Source organism: Larus michahellis, chromosome 4 (assembly GCF_964199755.1).
Source record: "Larus michahellis chromosome 4, bLarMic1.1, whole genome shotgun sequence".
Classification (NCBI taxonomy): Eukaryota; Metazoa; Chordata; class Aves; order Charadriiformes; family Laridae; genus Larus; species Larus michahellis.
The window spans coordinates 23,603,313-23,617,798 of record NC_133899.1 but is presented as its reverse complement, the minus strand read 5'-3'; the positions used below and the strand labels follow the sequence as shown (position 1 = coordinate 23,617,798).

The 14,486-nt window shown below is 52.8% G+C and overlaps 1 protein-coding gene across 1 annotated transcript; it reads left to right on the top strand.

Annotated features, from left to right (window-relative positions):
• Positions 1–4,622: 4,622 nt before the first annotated feature.
• LOC141743057 (kelch-like protein 10) lies at positions 4,623–14,088 on the top strand. The gene is made up of 6 exons (XM_074586787.1): positions 4,623–4,686; positions 5,537–5,591; positions 6,123–6,266; positions 6,764–7,261; positions 8,996–9,099; positions 13,907–14,088. Exons 1-6 carry the CDS (start codon positions 4,623–4,625, stop codon positions 14,086–14,088), a joined length of 1,047 nt encoding a protein of 348 aa, XP_074442888.1.
• The last annotated feature ends 398 nt before the right edge of the window (positions 14,089–14,486 follow it).

The following is a 14,486-nucleotide window of genomic DNA, read 5'->3' as shown; positions in this document are numbered from 1 at the left end:
TAGGTCAGTAAAATACCAGGATCATGGGCCAGAGAAAAGAGTATGTTAAACAATGTTTCGGATAAAACAACTGCTTGGGTAGTCAGGGTATGAGCCAAAGGGCCTTTTACAAGCCGAGGGATGGCGTTACACCTCTGCCGACTGAAGAGTAAACCTTGTACCTACCTTCAAAGGGGAAAAGAGCTGGATTGTGTTTACATATTTGTTGTAATATCACTCCAAATTTGGCTGACTATTTTATAGTGTATAAACACACAGGAGATAAGAGGAGGAGGAACAGTCATGCTCAAACTGAAGAACAAGAGTCAGACCTGGGCCTGTCTCTACAAACTCTGGCTGTGAGAGCACGGTGTGGAAACCTGAGCGCTGCCGCAGATGAGAACAACGTGTGTTTACACGTTTGTTGGAGTCCTCTGCACAAGAAGGCCATGGACCTCTTGGAACGGGTCCAGAGGAGGGCCATGAAGATGCTCAGAGGGCTGGAGCCCCTCTGCTGTGAGGACCGGCTGAGAGAGCCGGGGTTGTTCTGCCTGGAGAAGAGAAGGCACCAGGAGACCTTAGAGCTGCCTTCCAGTCCCTAAAGGGGGCCTACAGGAAAGGTGGGGAGGGACCCTTGATCACGGGGTGGAGCCATAGGACGACAAGAGCCATCAGTGAACAGAGCATCCTGTTTCTCCTTATCAGAGAGTTTGTTATATGGTGGGGCTTCCTCAGCACGAGACACCACCTCCTCTGGTGGCATTCCAGAGTCTTTGCCTTCAGGCCAGTTTGTCATCACTTCTACAATTCTTGGACAATTTGGGTTTCCTATTCCAGCTCACTGCGTGATTAAGGCAACCCACTTACTCCAGGTAGCATCGGGAGCATGATGAGTAGAAGGAACTTTGCCTTTGAACATCCAGCCCAGCACTGGCCATGGGAGCACCAGGAGGAGCTGTGCTCGGGTACCAATTACCTCTGAAGCAGCTCCAACTCCTTCACATGCTGCCAGAATTTCTTTCTCAGCTGGAGTATAGTTGGCCTTGGAGCCTTTGTATCCTCAACCTCAGAATCCTAGGGGTCGACCTTGAGTCTCCCCTGGTGCCTTCTGCCAGAGGCTCCAGGTAGGTCCATTGTCCCCGGCTGCAGTGGAGAGCACATTTTTAATGTCCCGTCCTGTTCTGACTGCTCTAAGAGCTGCTGCATGCACAGTCTCTTGTTTAATTTGCTTAAAGGCCTGCCGTGGCTCAGGACCCCGCCTAAAATCCTTTTTCTTTCCAGTCCCTTCATAGAGAGGTTTCACAATCTGCTTATAACCTGGAATGTGCATGCTACAGAAACCCACAACACCTGCAACAGCTTGTGTTTCCTTTTTGTTAGGAGGTGGCGACATAGCTGTTCTTTTGTTAATCACATCCATTGGGGTCTGGCGACGAGCATCTTGCCACTTGAGTCCCAAGAACTGGATGTCTCCTGCAGGTCCCTTGACCTTACCTCGTTTCATGGCAAAACCCACTTTCAGAAGGGTCTTGGTTATTTTCTGACCTTTCTTGAAACCTTCTTCTGCTGCATTACCCCACACAATCATATCATCAATGTATTGCATGTGTCCTGGAGCCCCAGCCTTCTCCAGTGCAGTCTGGACCAGCCCATGGCAAATAGCAGGGCTGTCTTTCCACCCCTGGGGCAGTCCATACTGGATGCCTCTGCAGGCGAAAGCAAACTGTGGCCTGCACCCTGCTGCTGAAGGAAGAGAGAAAAATGCATTAGCAGGGTCAATTGGAGCATACCATTTGGCTGCCTTTGACTCCAGTTGATGTTGCACTTCTAGCAGGTCTGGCACAGCAGCAGTCAGTGGTGGTGTGGCTTCCTTTGGGCCATGGTAATCTACTGTTAATCTCCCGTCTCCATCAGACTTCCACACTGGCCATATTGGGCTGTTAAAGGGTGAGCGAGTCTTGCTGAGCACTCCTTGGGTCTCCATCTGACGAACCAGGTTCTGGATGGGAATCAGGGAGTCTCGGTCGGTGCAGTACTGTCGTCAATGATCTGTGGCAGTAGCAATTGGCACCTGCTGTTCTTTAACCTTCAGCAGTCCCACCACAGAAGGGTCAGCGGAAAGGCCAGGTAAGGCAGACAGCTGTGTATTGTCCTCAGTCTCTCCAGCTGCTGTACCAAAAGCCCACCAATACCCTTTCAGGTCTTTGAAATACCCTCTCTTGAGGCAGCCTATGCCAAGGATGCACGGAGCAACAGGGCCAGTCACAACGGGATGCGGCTCCCCTTTATTCCCTGTTAGGCTCACTTCAGCCTCCAGTGCAGTCAGTTCTCGAGACCCGCCTGTCCCACCAGAAATAGTGACAGATTTTGCCCCTTTATGATTCGAAGGCAACAGGGTACACTGCGCACTGCACTATTAGCAGAGGACTTCCTATGCGGACCGGAGAACCGCTTACCAAGGAGTAGTGGAGCAGCCACCCTCCTGGAAGAATTCTCTCTTTGCTCTGCTTTGCCTTGCAACTCAAGCTTTCGTGCTTGTGGTACCGGGGTAGATTTTCTACCCCATTTACTCCTGTGCTCTCCATAGTCGCAGCGGCAAAGCCACAGGAAATCCCAGAGCGGGTCCTGTTTCTCTTGAATGGGTTTCGTGGGAGGGTGTTATTTCTGAATGGCCGAGAGTGGGACGGTTCAGAGGAAGAGTGGGATTCTTTCTCCAGCCTGGACAGTTAAAAAAACAGTTTGTAATTTTTCTTAGCTGTTACCTCGTTTTGCTTGGCTGTTGTCTTGGTCGTTTCCTCGATTTTCTCAGTCATTTTTTCCACACCTGCAACAGGAAGGGGACAAGAGGGACTGCCTTCATATTGTCGTACCCTGCTAGCCACTTCATTTACATTTGGTGCATAAGGAAAAAAGGTAGAAAAACTGGCAGGGTCCTCCTCAGCCAGGGGCCATAGACGCAGCCCCAAGCCATTGATGCAGCCCCAAGCCATTGATGCAGCCCCAAGCCATTGATGCCTCGCCTTTTCCACAGAGCGTGGGAGCTGGGAGGGAACACCCCATTGGTCAGTTTGGGTCACCTGACCTGCCCAGGCCTTCCCGCAGCTGCCAGCCCTGCCCAGGGGAAACAGGCCAGTCACTGCTCCTGCTGGCCCCAGCAGGCAGTGCGGGCAAGAGGCTCTCCCTGAGCAGAGAGCTGGCTCTGCTGCGCCCCAGCCCGGGGCTGGTGGTTGCTTGCGTGCAGTCCTGAGGCACAGCTCCCTGTTGGAGTGGCCTCCCCAGCCCATCTGCCGGCTCCCCGGGCACATGAGGGTGCAGCCCAGCAGGGCCCGGCAGGGACTTGGGCATCTGCACTTTGCTGAAGTGTTGCCTGAGCTCCTCCTCTGCCCGCTGAGCCCAGCAGATCCTCTCGCCCCAGGGGAAGCTCTTCTCTGCTCGGGCCTTTTCCCCGGGTGTGTGGGGCCTGGCACGTCTGGAGGCTGGTCTGGCTGGGACCCTCATGGCCCAGGGGGACTGGCAGAACCTAGAGTAGCCTCAAGCGCTGGCACAGGCGAGTGAAGGCCAGGAGGGTTGTAAAAGGGTGCCAAACACGTCCTGACCCGTGAGCGTCTCATGAGCTTAACGGTGAGAATTCTTCCCAGCAGCTCGTGCGGGGCTCTGTTTTGCAGCTGTGCTGAAAAGAGCCCGGAGGGCCCCGGGATGCGCTAGTTCTTGCAGTGCTTGCGCGGCACCGAGGGCTGTTCTGCTCCTCAGACTGCAAGCCAGCGAGTGTGCTGGGGGTGCCCAAGAGGCTGGGAGGGGACAGAGCGGGGACATCTGAGGCCAACCGCCCAAAGGCATATCCCACACCCTACCACAGCGTGCTCAGCAATGAAACTGGGTGGGGGTGGGGAGCGAAGGTTGGCGGGGTCTGCCCTTGCTCGGGGCCTGGCTGGGCATCGCTGGCTTGCTGGTCGGCAATGGCTTTCTTTTGCATCCCTTGTTTTCCTTGGGCTTTCTTTTCCGCTCTCCTTGTTTCTAAGCCACCACTTTTCTCCCTTTCCCCCTTCCGATGCTCCCCCTGCACCCCACTGCGCAGGAGCGAGGGAGCGGCTGTGTGGTGCTGAGCTGCCGGCCAGGCTTCAGCCACACCAGCCTGTGAGCAAAATTGTGCCCTCCCGAGGGGGAGAGGGCTCCCCCTTCCTCCTCCATCACGCCGCGGGCATCCCCTCTATCCCACTGGCACGCACCAGAGCCTCAGCATTTGGCCCACGTTCCTCCTCGTCAAACCTGGAAATGGCCACTCAAAGGATTTTGCTGTGTCTAACGAGAAAAGATCACCTTTAACACTGGAGTGACATTTCCCTGCGCTTCCTTGCTTCAGCTGCTTAGAAGGGCATCCTCCATCCCACTTGTGTCTGGACAGCAGAAATTTGGTTGCCAAAAATGTTTGCTCAGAAAAGGAGCTGCTGCCTGCAGAGAAATCAACGTGACCGATGGAAAAGAGGAGACGTCTGCACCCTCAAAGAGGAGGTTGGCCCTGCGGCCCCCTGCCTTCGCCAGCGGCCATTTCCCTCTCCTGCTCTTCTGCACCAAAAGGGATCCGACTCCGGGCACCCAGCAGTGACTTGGTTTACTGAAAGTTTAAAGCAATAAATGAGCCTTGGATGTATCTGAATATGAACATCTCTGAATCCTTTCTGAAAGGAGACCTGCTGCCGATTGTGACACGTTTGTAAATGAGAAAAGAACTGGTGTGCGAAAGCAATCCACCTTCCCCATGTACCAGCGTTCTTAATATATGTAGTATTAGTGACACTTCAGAGCTTCAAATGGGAAAGCAACCCTTGCAGCTCCAAGGCAAGGGATGAACGTGCAATTTTTCATTTCTTGATCATTTACCAGATTGCCGCCCTTGCTGATTTTCTACTGCAACATTTCTTTTCAAATCATTGTACGCGCCACTGTTCCTGGTTACATCAAAAGAAACCTGCACCATTTTAACACATATGCTGGCCTGTCTCGTCCAAAAAGAAGTTGAATTTTACCCTGTTGGGGAAAATTGGAAACACGAGGATTGGAACCCCTCCCAAACTCCACCAAGGGCACCCAATGCCCTCCAAAGCCTCCCTTGAACCATCTAATGGCCCCCAAGAGCCTCCTAAGTCCCACCCACAGGACCCAAAAAACCCTCAATATCCCCCCAGGGAACCCCAAATACCCATGGGAACCCCACCAAGTTGCATAGACCTGTACATGTCTTCATATGTGGTCCTATCTGCTAGAATTGTGTCTTTTCTAGAGACTGCCAGTGGAGTTGCATTTTTTCTTGTTGTATGGGGTTGAAAATGCATATACTACATGGGCAGACGATTAGGATTCTGTTGCAGTTCATGTATTTATAACAAAACTTCCAATCCTGCTGTATTCGTGGCATTTTTACTGGCATTAGTGGAAGGAGGCGGTTGGTATTTTCAGGGTCCATTCAGCTTTCTGGCTGGCTTTGCAAAACTGACATAAGCATGTGCACTGAGGAGATGTGGGCCTTGAACCTGGTAGCGTTGCTGCTTCAAACCGCTAGCTCTTGAGAGAGCTGCTGTTAAACACAAGTGTTTTTCAGGTACCAAGCTTCCAAGGTGAGGCTGGCAAGCATTTTTCTTTTCTAGCTACGGTAGATGCTCATGGCAATAATGCCTTACAGTGAGCAATATACGCTGCTACTTGTTTTGAAAGCTTGCTTTCTCTGTCTATTTTCCAGTTTCCCAAATGCCTCTTTCCCCCTCTTTGCTTTCTTTTAAAAGCTTGGAGTCTTTTAGAGACGGTGCCTAGAGCTGTGTACATCTTTTATTTCCTCTCCTGTGTGGAAGTCCACAGAGCCCAGGGACCCTACGGCTCTGCCCCACGGCAACATGGACCGTGGGGACCCAGACCTCGGCCCCACAGAGGGGCTGTGGAGGGGCTCACGGCCGGTCCCGGTCCCCCCCACGTCTGTGATGTCATTATGGGGCACGTTCCAGATCCACCGGACAGGCAGGGGTTCTACTATGATGTTGGAGGGAGGGCAAGGACCAAGTGCTGTGAGCACCCCAGAGAGAAGCATCTCCCACTGCCCCAGGCTTCGAGGTGGGCAATAGCTTGGCTTGCACCGCATACTCCTCCTCACCCAGGGAGAGGAAGATGAGTGCAGTGGCTTGCCCCGCCTTCCATGGGCTTTGCCCAGAAGGGAAGCTGGGCGATGGGATCATCAGCGTGGACGGCATTGAATTCATTGCTTACAAGATGATCCTCTCCAGCTGCAGTCCGTACTTCAGGTGAGTGCTTGAAGGAGAAGGGGATGGGGCCAAACAGGATTTCCTGCTCTGTGCCACACTGTGCCTTCGTGTATCTCCAGCGCTTCCCTCGGCCCTCAAACTTTCCTCCAGCAGTTCCCCCTAGTCCTGGTACCTCGTCGGACACCAACATTCATCCACAAGCTGGGATCGAACAGCAGCGCTGGAAGTGGTGTCTGGCGAAGCCCCAGATACGGTGCAGGGCTGGGAGCGTGGCCAGCCTGGCTGGCCTGGTTTGCCTTCCCCACACACCGTTACTCTCTGGTGTTCTTGTTGAAGCAAGGTGCCCACTTGCCCTGTGGCTCCTTATTAAAACAACCGGCTAGTAAAAGATTCCTTCATAAAACTCCCCGGCCTCCCAGCATGGCTACTGCTAGTGCCCAAATTGGTGGCCGGGGAAGGAGGCACAGGGGATGATGGGGTCAGGGTGTCACACAGCAAGGCCGCTTTCTTCCCCAGCGCTGCTTTGTTTTTTTCAGGGCTTTGTTCTCCAGCAACTGGAGCAATGCCGAGAGGAAGGCCTATAAGATCCCCGGCACTTCCTCTGAAATGATGAGGCTCCTTATGGAATATGCCTACACCGGGACAGTGCGGGTCACGGATGACAACGTTGAAAGTTTGCTCATCGCAGCAGACCAGTTCAATGTCCTGGACATCGTCAGGCTGTGCTGCGAGTTCTTAAAATCCCAGCTGTGCTTGGAAAATTGTGTCGGCATCTGGAGATTCACAGGCTACTACTACTGTCCTGACCTGCGAGAAGCAGCCCATGAGTTCATCCTGCATCACTTTGAGGAGGTGAGCAGGGTGTCCACAGAGTTTGTGGCGCTCTCCTTCAATGACCTGGAACGCCTGCTGGAGAAGGATGAGCTCCCTGTGAAAGAAGAGGCCGTGTTCGAGGCCGTTCTGAAATGGGTTGCTCATGGCCTGCAGAACAGGAGGCAGCACGTTGTAGTCTTGCTGGGCAAGGAAGGGTGGAAGTGTGGACAGAAGGGATTTTTTTTCTCTAAATAAACTCAGCGTTACTGACAGTTAAGACTTTGCTTAAAAATTTTGAACTCATACGTGCGCAGTGGTATGAATTTGTAGTCCATGTTCCCTGTACTTACACGTCCCTCATGCAAATCTGCAAGTGCCATTTCTATCAGTTTCACAGGAACTAGATTTTCATCAGTGTCCCAGAAGGTCTTATTGACCAGCTCTTTGAAGAGCTGGAATTTTGCTTTCCTGAAATTCAGGGTCCTGACTTTACTCTTCCCCACATGCCCAGACCCCTCGGGACTGTGCACTCCACCAGCGCCTGACCACCGCAGCCCAGGCTGCCTCCAATCTTGATGTCACCCATTAGCTCATTTGCGTTGGTGCCCTTCAGGTCCAGTATGGCCGCTCCTCTGGTGGGGCTGTCTGTTACCTGGCTCAAGAAGTTATCTTCAAGGCACTCGGTTCTGGCAGTCTCCTGGATTGCCTACAGCTCGCCATGCTGCTTTTCCAGCAGCTGTCGGGGAAGTGGCTCAATATCTGTGATCAATTAATAAGCTTTATTGTCCTCAGTTGTTTCAACTTGATGAATCTTTTTCCTCTAGAACACCAATTCATCCCCGCTTTTTGCGGGCGCTTGATTTTCCATCTCTAAATGCCTTTTGTATGGGTGGCACGGTTATTTTAGAAATTCTGAACTTTGGAAGTCCACTTGCACACCTACCCTGACAGTGGTGTCTGTGGATGCCGTAATGCATCATGGTGTGTTCCTTTATGACTAAAAGTTACCACAGGGTAAGGCAAGGTAGCCTTGCGTTAAGTTGCCATGGCAGAGCTTAACAACCAATCTTACAGAGTTTTAGTAGCAAGAAAAGAAACTGTCTGGAGCTTGATGGTACCCCAAAACCTCCCTGCCTCCCTCCCTCCCTGCCGGCGTGCTGCCTGCTCCCTGCCCAGGCTCTGCAGGCAGGGCAGAGGCCATTCCCAGCACGGCATGGCCATGCTGGGGAACCTCTCCTGCCCGCCAACGGCACACGGCACCACCGCTCACCCAAAAGTGGCAACGCAGGAGCCAGTGGGCCAGGCGAAGATGAGGGCGGTGCTGTCCTCATTGCTGCCAAGTCTTTTTCTGCAGTGGTTTAAAACAGTTTACCTTGGGTTAAAAGCAATGTAAAGGGTAACAAGGGACGATGTCCACTGCTGCCATGTGCCCAGCCCTGAGAGCTGAACCCCAGCTAGACCGCTCTGGCCAGCCCAGACAAAGCGTTCCTCCCAGACGTCCTGGTATTTTTTAGCCATCTCTTCTCAGAGAGTTTGTCTTCAGTGCATCAGGCTGGTTTACCCCTGGAGAGCTGCAACCGTCTGCAAGCAAGTTTGTCATTAGAGAATTTGCTGTAGGTAAAATAAAGGGGAAGGATGCCTGGAGAAAAGCAGAGATGCCCTCACTGGAGAGCTGACTTTCACTGTGGAAAGGTCATCCATTCCCTCTTAATGGTCATGCCTCAGTTACCTGACTGTGTTAGTTTGAGTTTAGGTGGTTGTTAAAGATGGGATTATGAGACGTAAATGTATGCATGCATGCTGTTCCAACCACTTTTCCTTGACACTGTGACTTGATATTGCAGGCATCATGAGATGGTTTGCGCTCTAATGGGTAGAGAGCTCCGTTAACAAAAATACAGTTAATACACAGCCTTCACGTTAGCCTTTTTCGGCTCATTTATGATTGTCTTTAGGCCATTTGATTCTCTGAAAAAGATTCCAAAATATCCATTGCCTTTTCAGCTGACGCAGGAACCTTCTATATATCAGGTCTCTAAGAAGGAAGAACGACGCCAAGGTAATTATTTCATTCTATAGTTACCCAGCCATACCAAGCCTGTCTCTGTAAATTTCAGCAGACATCGGCTGAAGGGTCAGTACTGAAGGGACATAAACCATTAAGGCCAGTAATCCACCCCTTCAGAAAGGACAGGTGAGCAGCACTTGTGGTGCTAAAGGGTTGGGCTACGGTTTACGACTCAGAAGTTTTAGCTGTTTCATGATGGGCTTACTGTAGGTTTTCTGTATGTTATTTAAGACTGGTGGTCAAAAAAATAAGAGCATGTGTGGTCTCTAGAGAGCGAAAATCACAGCAATTACACGACCGGGCCGCGCCGGGAGCAGAGGCTACAGCCCCTGACACAACATGGCCGCCGGGAGCCCTGTGCCGGGACTACAGCTCCCAGCGTGCCCCGGGGCGCCCCTTCCTGCCCTCTGACCCCCGCAGGAACCAGAGCCGCCTCCCCGGGGCTGCCCCGGCCCAAGGCCCCGGTGGAGCCGGGAGGAGGAGGAGGGCAGAGAGGGAGAGAGCAGCAGAGAGGGGCGGGAAGGGCCAGAGGGACAACGGGGAGAGCAGGGGGGAGCTGGGCAGGGAGCGGAGGGAGGAGAAATGCTGATGAGGGGCAGGGGGAGAGCGGGAAAGAGATGGAGGGCAGGGGCCAGGGTCAGGACGAGGAGGCGGAGAAGGACAGAAGAGCGACGGCCTCCAGGGCTGAGGTGGGGGAAGAGCAAAAGGGGACGGGGAGTGGGATGGAGGCCCAGAGGGAGGAGGGAAGGCCCAGGCAGACAGGCAGGAAAGGGGACGGGCTGCAGGACAGCAAGGAAGATGAGGCCAGGCAGGTGGACAGAGCGATAGAAAAGAGAGAAGGGCAGGGAGTGGGGGAGAGAGATGTAGAGAAAGACAAAAATAGCAAAGAGAAAACCAGGCTGCATGGCAGGGAGGGAGGGATGAAAAACATAAGATCAGGGAGCCGGCCAGAGAAAGACAGAGAAAGGAAAAAATAGTGATGGGCTAGAGACAGGGCGGGAGGAATTAAAAGATGGGGGCAGGGAGCCAGGCAGAGAGCGATGAGGAGGGACCACAAATAGCAACTACGGGCAACTGACTCCATTTCTTGAGCACCCCCCAGCAGTGGCATTACCAGGCGCCTCAAGGAATGCGCTGCCTGCGAAAGCCCTTCCCTGGGCTCAGTCCTGCTGCCTAATACTGGTGATGAACGTCGCCCTGCAGAGTGGCCGGGACTGTGGGGAAAAAGCCCAGCTCGGGGCGGGGGGGGGAATCAGCCAGCTGGTTTTTTGTCTGTTTGCTTGTTGGTTTTGCGTTTGTTTGCTTCTTGGTTTTGCTTTTTAAAATAATACCATTTAAGCTCTAAATACAACCTGTAAGGAGAAAGGACCCAGGCGTACTAGGTTGGGCACATTTAGAGCCCAAAGCCGTCCAACAGCCACACAAACCACCGCTGGCTCCCGCTGTGCACACTGCACCGCCTGCTCGCAGGTACAGGCAGCCGCCCTGGGTCTTGAGCGCTCCTCCGGAGCGGCACCGCCAGGCAGCTCAAAAAATCCCACTGCCTGCAAAAACTAGAGCACAGCTTAATTCTGGGCAATTTTCCCTCTTTTCAAGCCTGCTGGTTAAAGAGTCATCTGTTGAGGCATGGCTCAGGACCAGGCCAGGGCCAATGGCGCTGCTTTCTGCACCCCGTGGCGGGGATGGGCAGAAGGAGATGTTCCTAGATCAGATCGTGGGACGAGGTACATGCGCAGGGTGTCAGGGTCCAGGGTTTCCCAGTGCCTCCGTGAGAGATCTTGCTGCCAGCAAGCACCTCACCATAACGCCGAGGCCGTATCCACCCCCTGGAGCTGGGTACAGCTGCCCTGAGGGGTCTCACAGGGAGGACAGCGTCATCTGACATCTGACAAAGAAATGATGAGCTGAAGCCCGGTGGCCATGGCTGGCCAGTTCAAAGTCTCCGAGGGCCTCAACCTTTCTCCCCGGGAGTGTTTAACCCAGGTTTTACTGTTATGTACAGGATCCGGGTGTGTTGGCCCTGGCTTCCTGGGGTTATGTTATTTTTATGTTATCTTGTGTTCCGCATGGTCTTTTTTTGTGGAGAGTCCTCTTTTTCAGCTTGTTTACCATTTTAAGGTTTAGATGGGGGTCTTTGTTTTGTGTACAATGTTTTATCTGTTTGGGGTTTTTTTGCTGTTTTGGTGGATTGTATTGTGTTTTCTATCTTGAAACCATCATTTCTGGTCCAATATGTCTCCTGCAGGTGGGGCAGTGCCACTTCTGGTGCAGTCCGACTCGTTTCTGACTTCTAGCCCATAAGTAATGACTGCCAGAGGACTATGCGTACTTCTAAATTTCCATGGACTTCCAAATTCAGGGTCATTTCTCCTGCCTTGAGGAAGAGCCATGGGAAGATGCCAGCCACATGGAAGGACCAGGCTTTCTGGGTTTTGCTTTTGAGTTAGAAACCTGCAAAGAGGCTGCTGTCGTTAAGTTTAGTGACATTTTGTAACTCAACTGGGTATTGTGTGACTTGAAACATTGCTGGCAAATCATAGAGTCATAGAATGGGTAGAGTCAGAAGGGACTTTAAAGATCATCTAGTCCCAACCTCCCTGCTATGGGCAGGGACACCTCCCACTAGACCAGGCTGCTCAAAGCCCTGTCCAGCCTGGCCTTGAACAATTCCAGGGATGGGGCATCCACAAGTTCTCTGGGCAGCCTGTGCCAGCGGCACACCGCCCTCGGCAAAAAGAATGTCTTCTTAATATCTTTTCTAAATCTACCCTCTTTCAGTTTAAAACCGTTCCCCTCGTCCTGTTGCTCCACTCCCTGGCCAAGAGTCCCTCTCCACCTTTTCTGTAGGCCCCCTTTAGGTAGTACTGGAAGGCCGCTATAAGGTCTCCCCAGAGCCTTCTCTTCTCCAGGCTGAACAACGCCAAGTCTCTCAGCCTGTCCTCACAGCAGAGGGGCTTGAGCCCTCCGATCATTTTTGTGGTCTCCTCTGCACTCACTCCAACAGTTCCATGTCCTTTGCATGTTTGGGGCCCCAGAGCTGGAGGCAGTACTTCAGGTGGGTTCTCACGAGGGCAGAGTAGAGGGACAGAATCATGTCACTCGACCTGCTGGCCATGCTTCTTTTGATGCAGCCGAGGATATGGTTGGCTTTCTGGGCTGCAAGTGCACATTGCCAGCTCACGTTGAGCTTCTCACCCACCAACACCCCCAAGTCCTTCTCCTCAGGGCTGCTCTCAAACCATTCTCCTCCCAGTCTGTATTTTTGCTTGGGATTGCCTCAGCCCATGTGTAGGGCCTTGAACTTGGCCCAATTGAACTTCTCCAGCCTGTCCGGGTCCCTCTGGATGGCTCCAGCGTGTCGACCGTGCCACACAGCTTGGTGTCGTCGGCAAACTTGCTGAGGGTGAATTCAATCCCAACATCCATGTCACCAACAAAGATGTTAAATAGAACACCATTCATCACTGCTCACCACTTGGTCATCAAGCTGTTGGCCAAATCTCTCTGAGTGCAGCCATCCGTCCAATTCCTTAGCCACCGAGTGGTCCATCTGTCAAAGCCATGTCTCTCCAATTTAGAGACAAGGATGTCATGTGGGACAGTGTCAGATACCTTGCCCAAGTCCAGTCAGATGATGTCAGCTGCTCTTCCCTTATCCACCAACACTGTAACCCCGTTGTAGAAGGCCACCAAATTTGTCAGGCACCGTGTGCCCTTAGTGAAGCCATGTTGGCTGTCGCTGATCACAGAATCACAGAATCACAGAATCACAGAATCACAGAATGGTTCGAGTTGGAAGGGACCCTAAAGATCATCTAGTTCCAACCCCCCTGCCATGGGCAGGGACACGTCCCACTAGACCAGGCTGCCCAAAGTCTCACCCAGCCTTGAACACTTCCAGGGACGGGGCATCGACAGCTTCCCTGGGCAACCTCTTCCAGTGCCTCACCACCCTTACAGTAAAGAATTTCTTCCTGATATCCAATCTAAATCGACCCTCTTCCTGTTTGAAACCGTTGCCCCATGTCCTATCATTGCACTCCCTATATTCCATGTGCCTCACCAGAGTTTCCAGGAAGATCTGCTGCGTGATCCTGCCGGGCACCGAGGTGAGACTGCCCAGCCTGTCTGTGGAGGAAAACCAATTGCCTTTAGGCATAGGAACAAATCTATGGAAGGTTCCAGGCGTAAGACTCCCCTTTTCATCTGTACGGCCCTAAGAGCTCTATTGGCATTTCCAGTGCCCAGCCCCTGGAGAGCGTGTGAGCTTGTGAATAGGTTTGCTCTCCAGGCATAGCCAGGGATCTCCTTTCAGACTAGTGACAAACCCGTCTTGGTGGAAGGCTGGTATCCTTCCCTTCCTCAGTGAAATTTCAAAAGTAACATAGATGCCCGTCCCTGTACCGATGAGACTTCACCGGGACAGGTTCCCAGGAGAGTGTTTCTGGCAGAGGATGGGCTTTTAGTGCATATCCAACAGTGGGGCTTTTTTCCTCTGCTGCTGTGGTTTGGACTGTGGCGATGGGCGAGTTGTGGAATGAATACGTATAATCCACCACAGGCTTACGGGCAAGGCTACCATATTAAAACCTGGGCTTCCAAATGACCATTAACAGGAAAAATAGACACCAAGAGCAAAATTAATGATGTCATTTATACAGAGGACAGCACTGAAATCAAAAGGATTTCCTGACTCCGGAAACCCAAAAGGCATTTAAAGATGTAAAGCAAGCAGTCGTGGAAGCTCCCTCCTTAGCCCTGCCAGACCACAAGAAGGCTTTTATATTTATATGAACAGAAAGGAATAGCCAGTTGGGCCAGAAGCGCCTGCAAGCCATAGCATATTACTCAACAGAACTCGACCTGGTCATTCAAGGCACGAACTCCTGCGCTAGGGCTGTTGCAGCAGCAGCTTTGATGGTTGAGAAAGCAAGAAAGGTTGTCCTGGGGCACCTCCTAACGCTGATGGTTCATTCCTGACTTCTTAGTCCTCCTCTCCAGACAGAGTTCACGCCACTGTGGGTGTGCCGCGGTTGGGAAGTACATTGGCTTGTGGCCATAAACCGGGTGGTCATTGGCCCCTTTGGCTGACCTTTCGGTAGCTGCCCCAAGGAACACTCAGCCCCCCTGAGATGTCCCCTGCCTTCGCTGGCCCTGCGGTGCGGGCAGCTGGGCGCCACACTGCAGAGCCGGCTGCATCTCCCCCAGGCTGTCTTGGCTCGTCTGGCTGCCCGGAGGAGGGGATAGCGGGGGTGGCAGCCTGGGGGTGACAGGAGGGACCCCGCCGACCTGGGGGGTGACAGGACAGTGGCCGGTGACAGGCCAGGGGACACCAGGGACACCAGCAGCCAGGGGCAGTGACAGCCCTTTTGTCACAA

What these genes read in the sequence shown, in the direction of transcription:
- LOC141743057 (XM_074586787.1), top strand. Translation starts at nt 4,623, where the DNA reads ATGTATCTGAATATGAACATCTCTGAATCCTTTCTGAAAGGAGACCTG. An exon ending in CCTGCTGCCGATTGTGACAC is followed by an intron (nt 4,687 to 5,536) that starts GTTTGTAAATGA and finishes TCAAACCGCTAG; the next exon opens with CTCTTGAGAGAGCTGCTGTT. An exon ending in GAAGGAAGAACGACGCCAAG is followed by an intron (nt 9,100 to 13,906) that starts GTAATTATTTCA and finishes TTATATGAACAG; the next exon opens with AAAGGAATAGCCAGTTGGGC.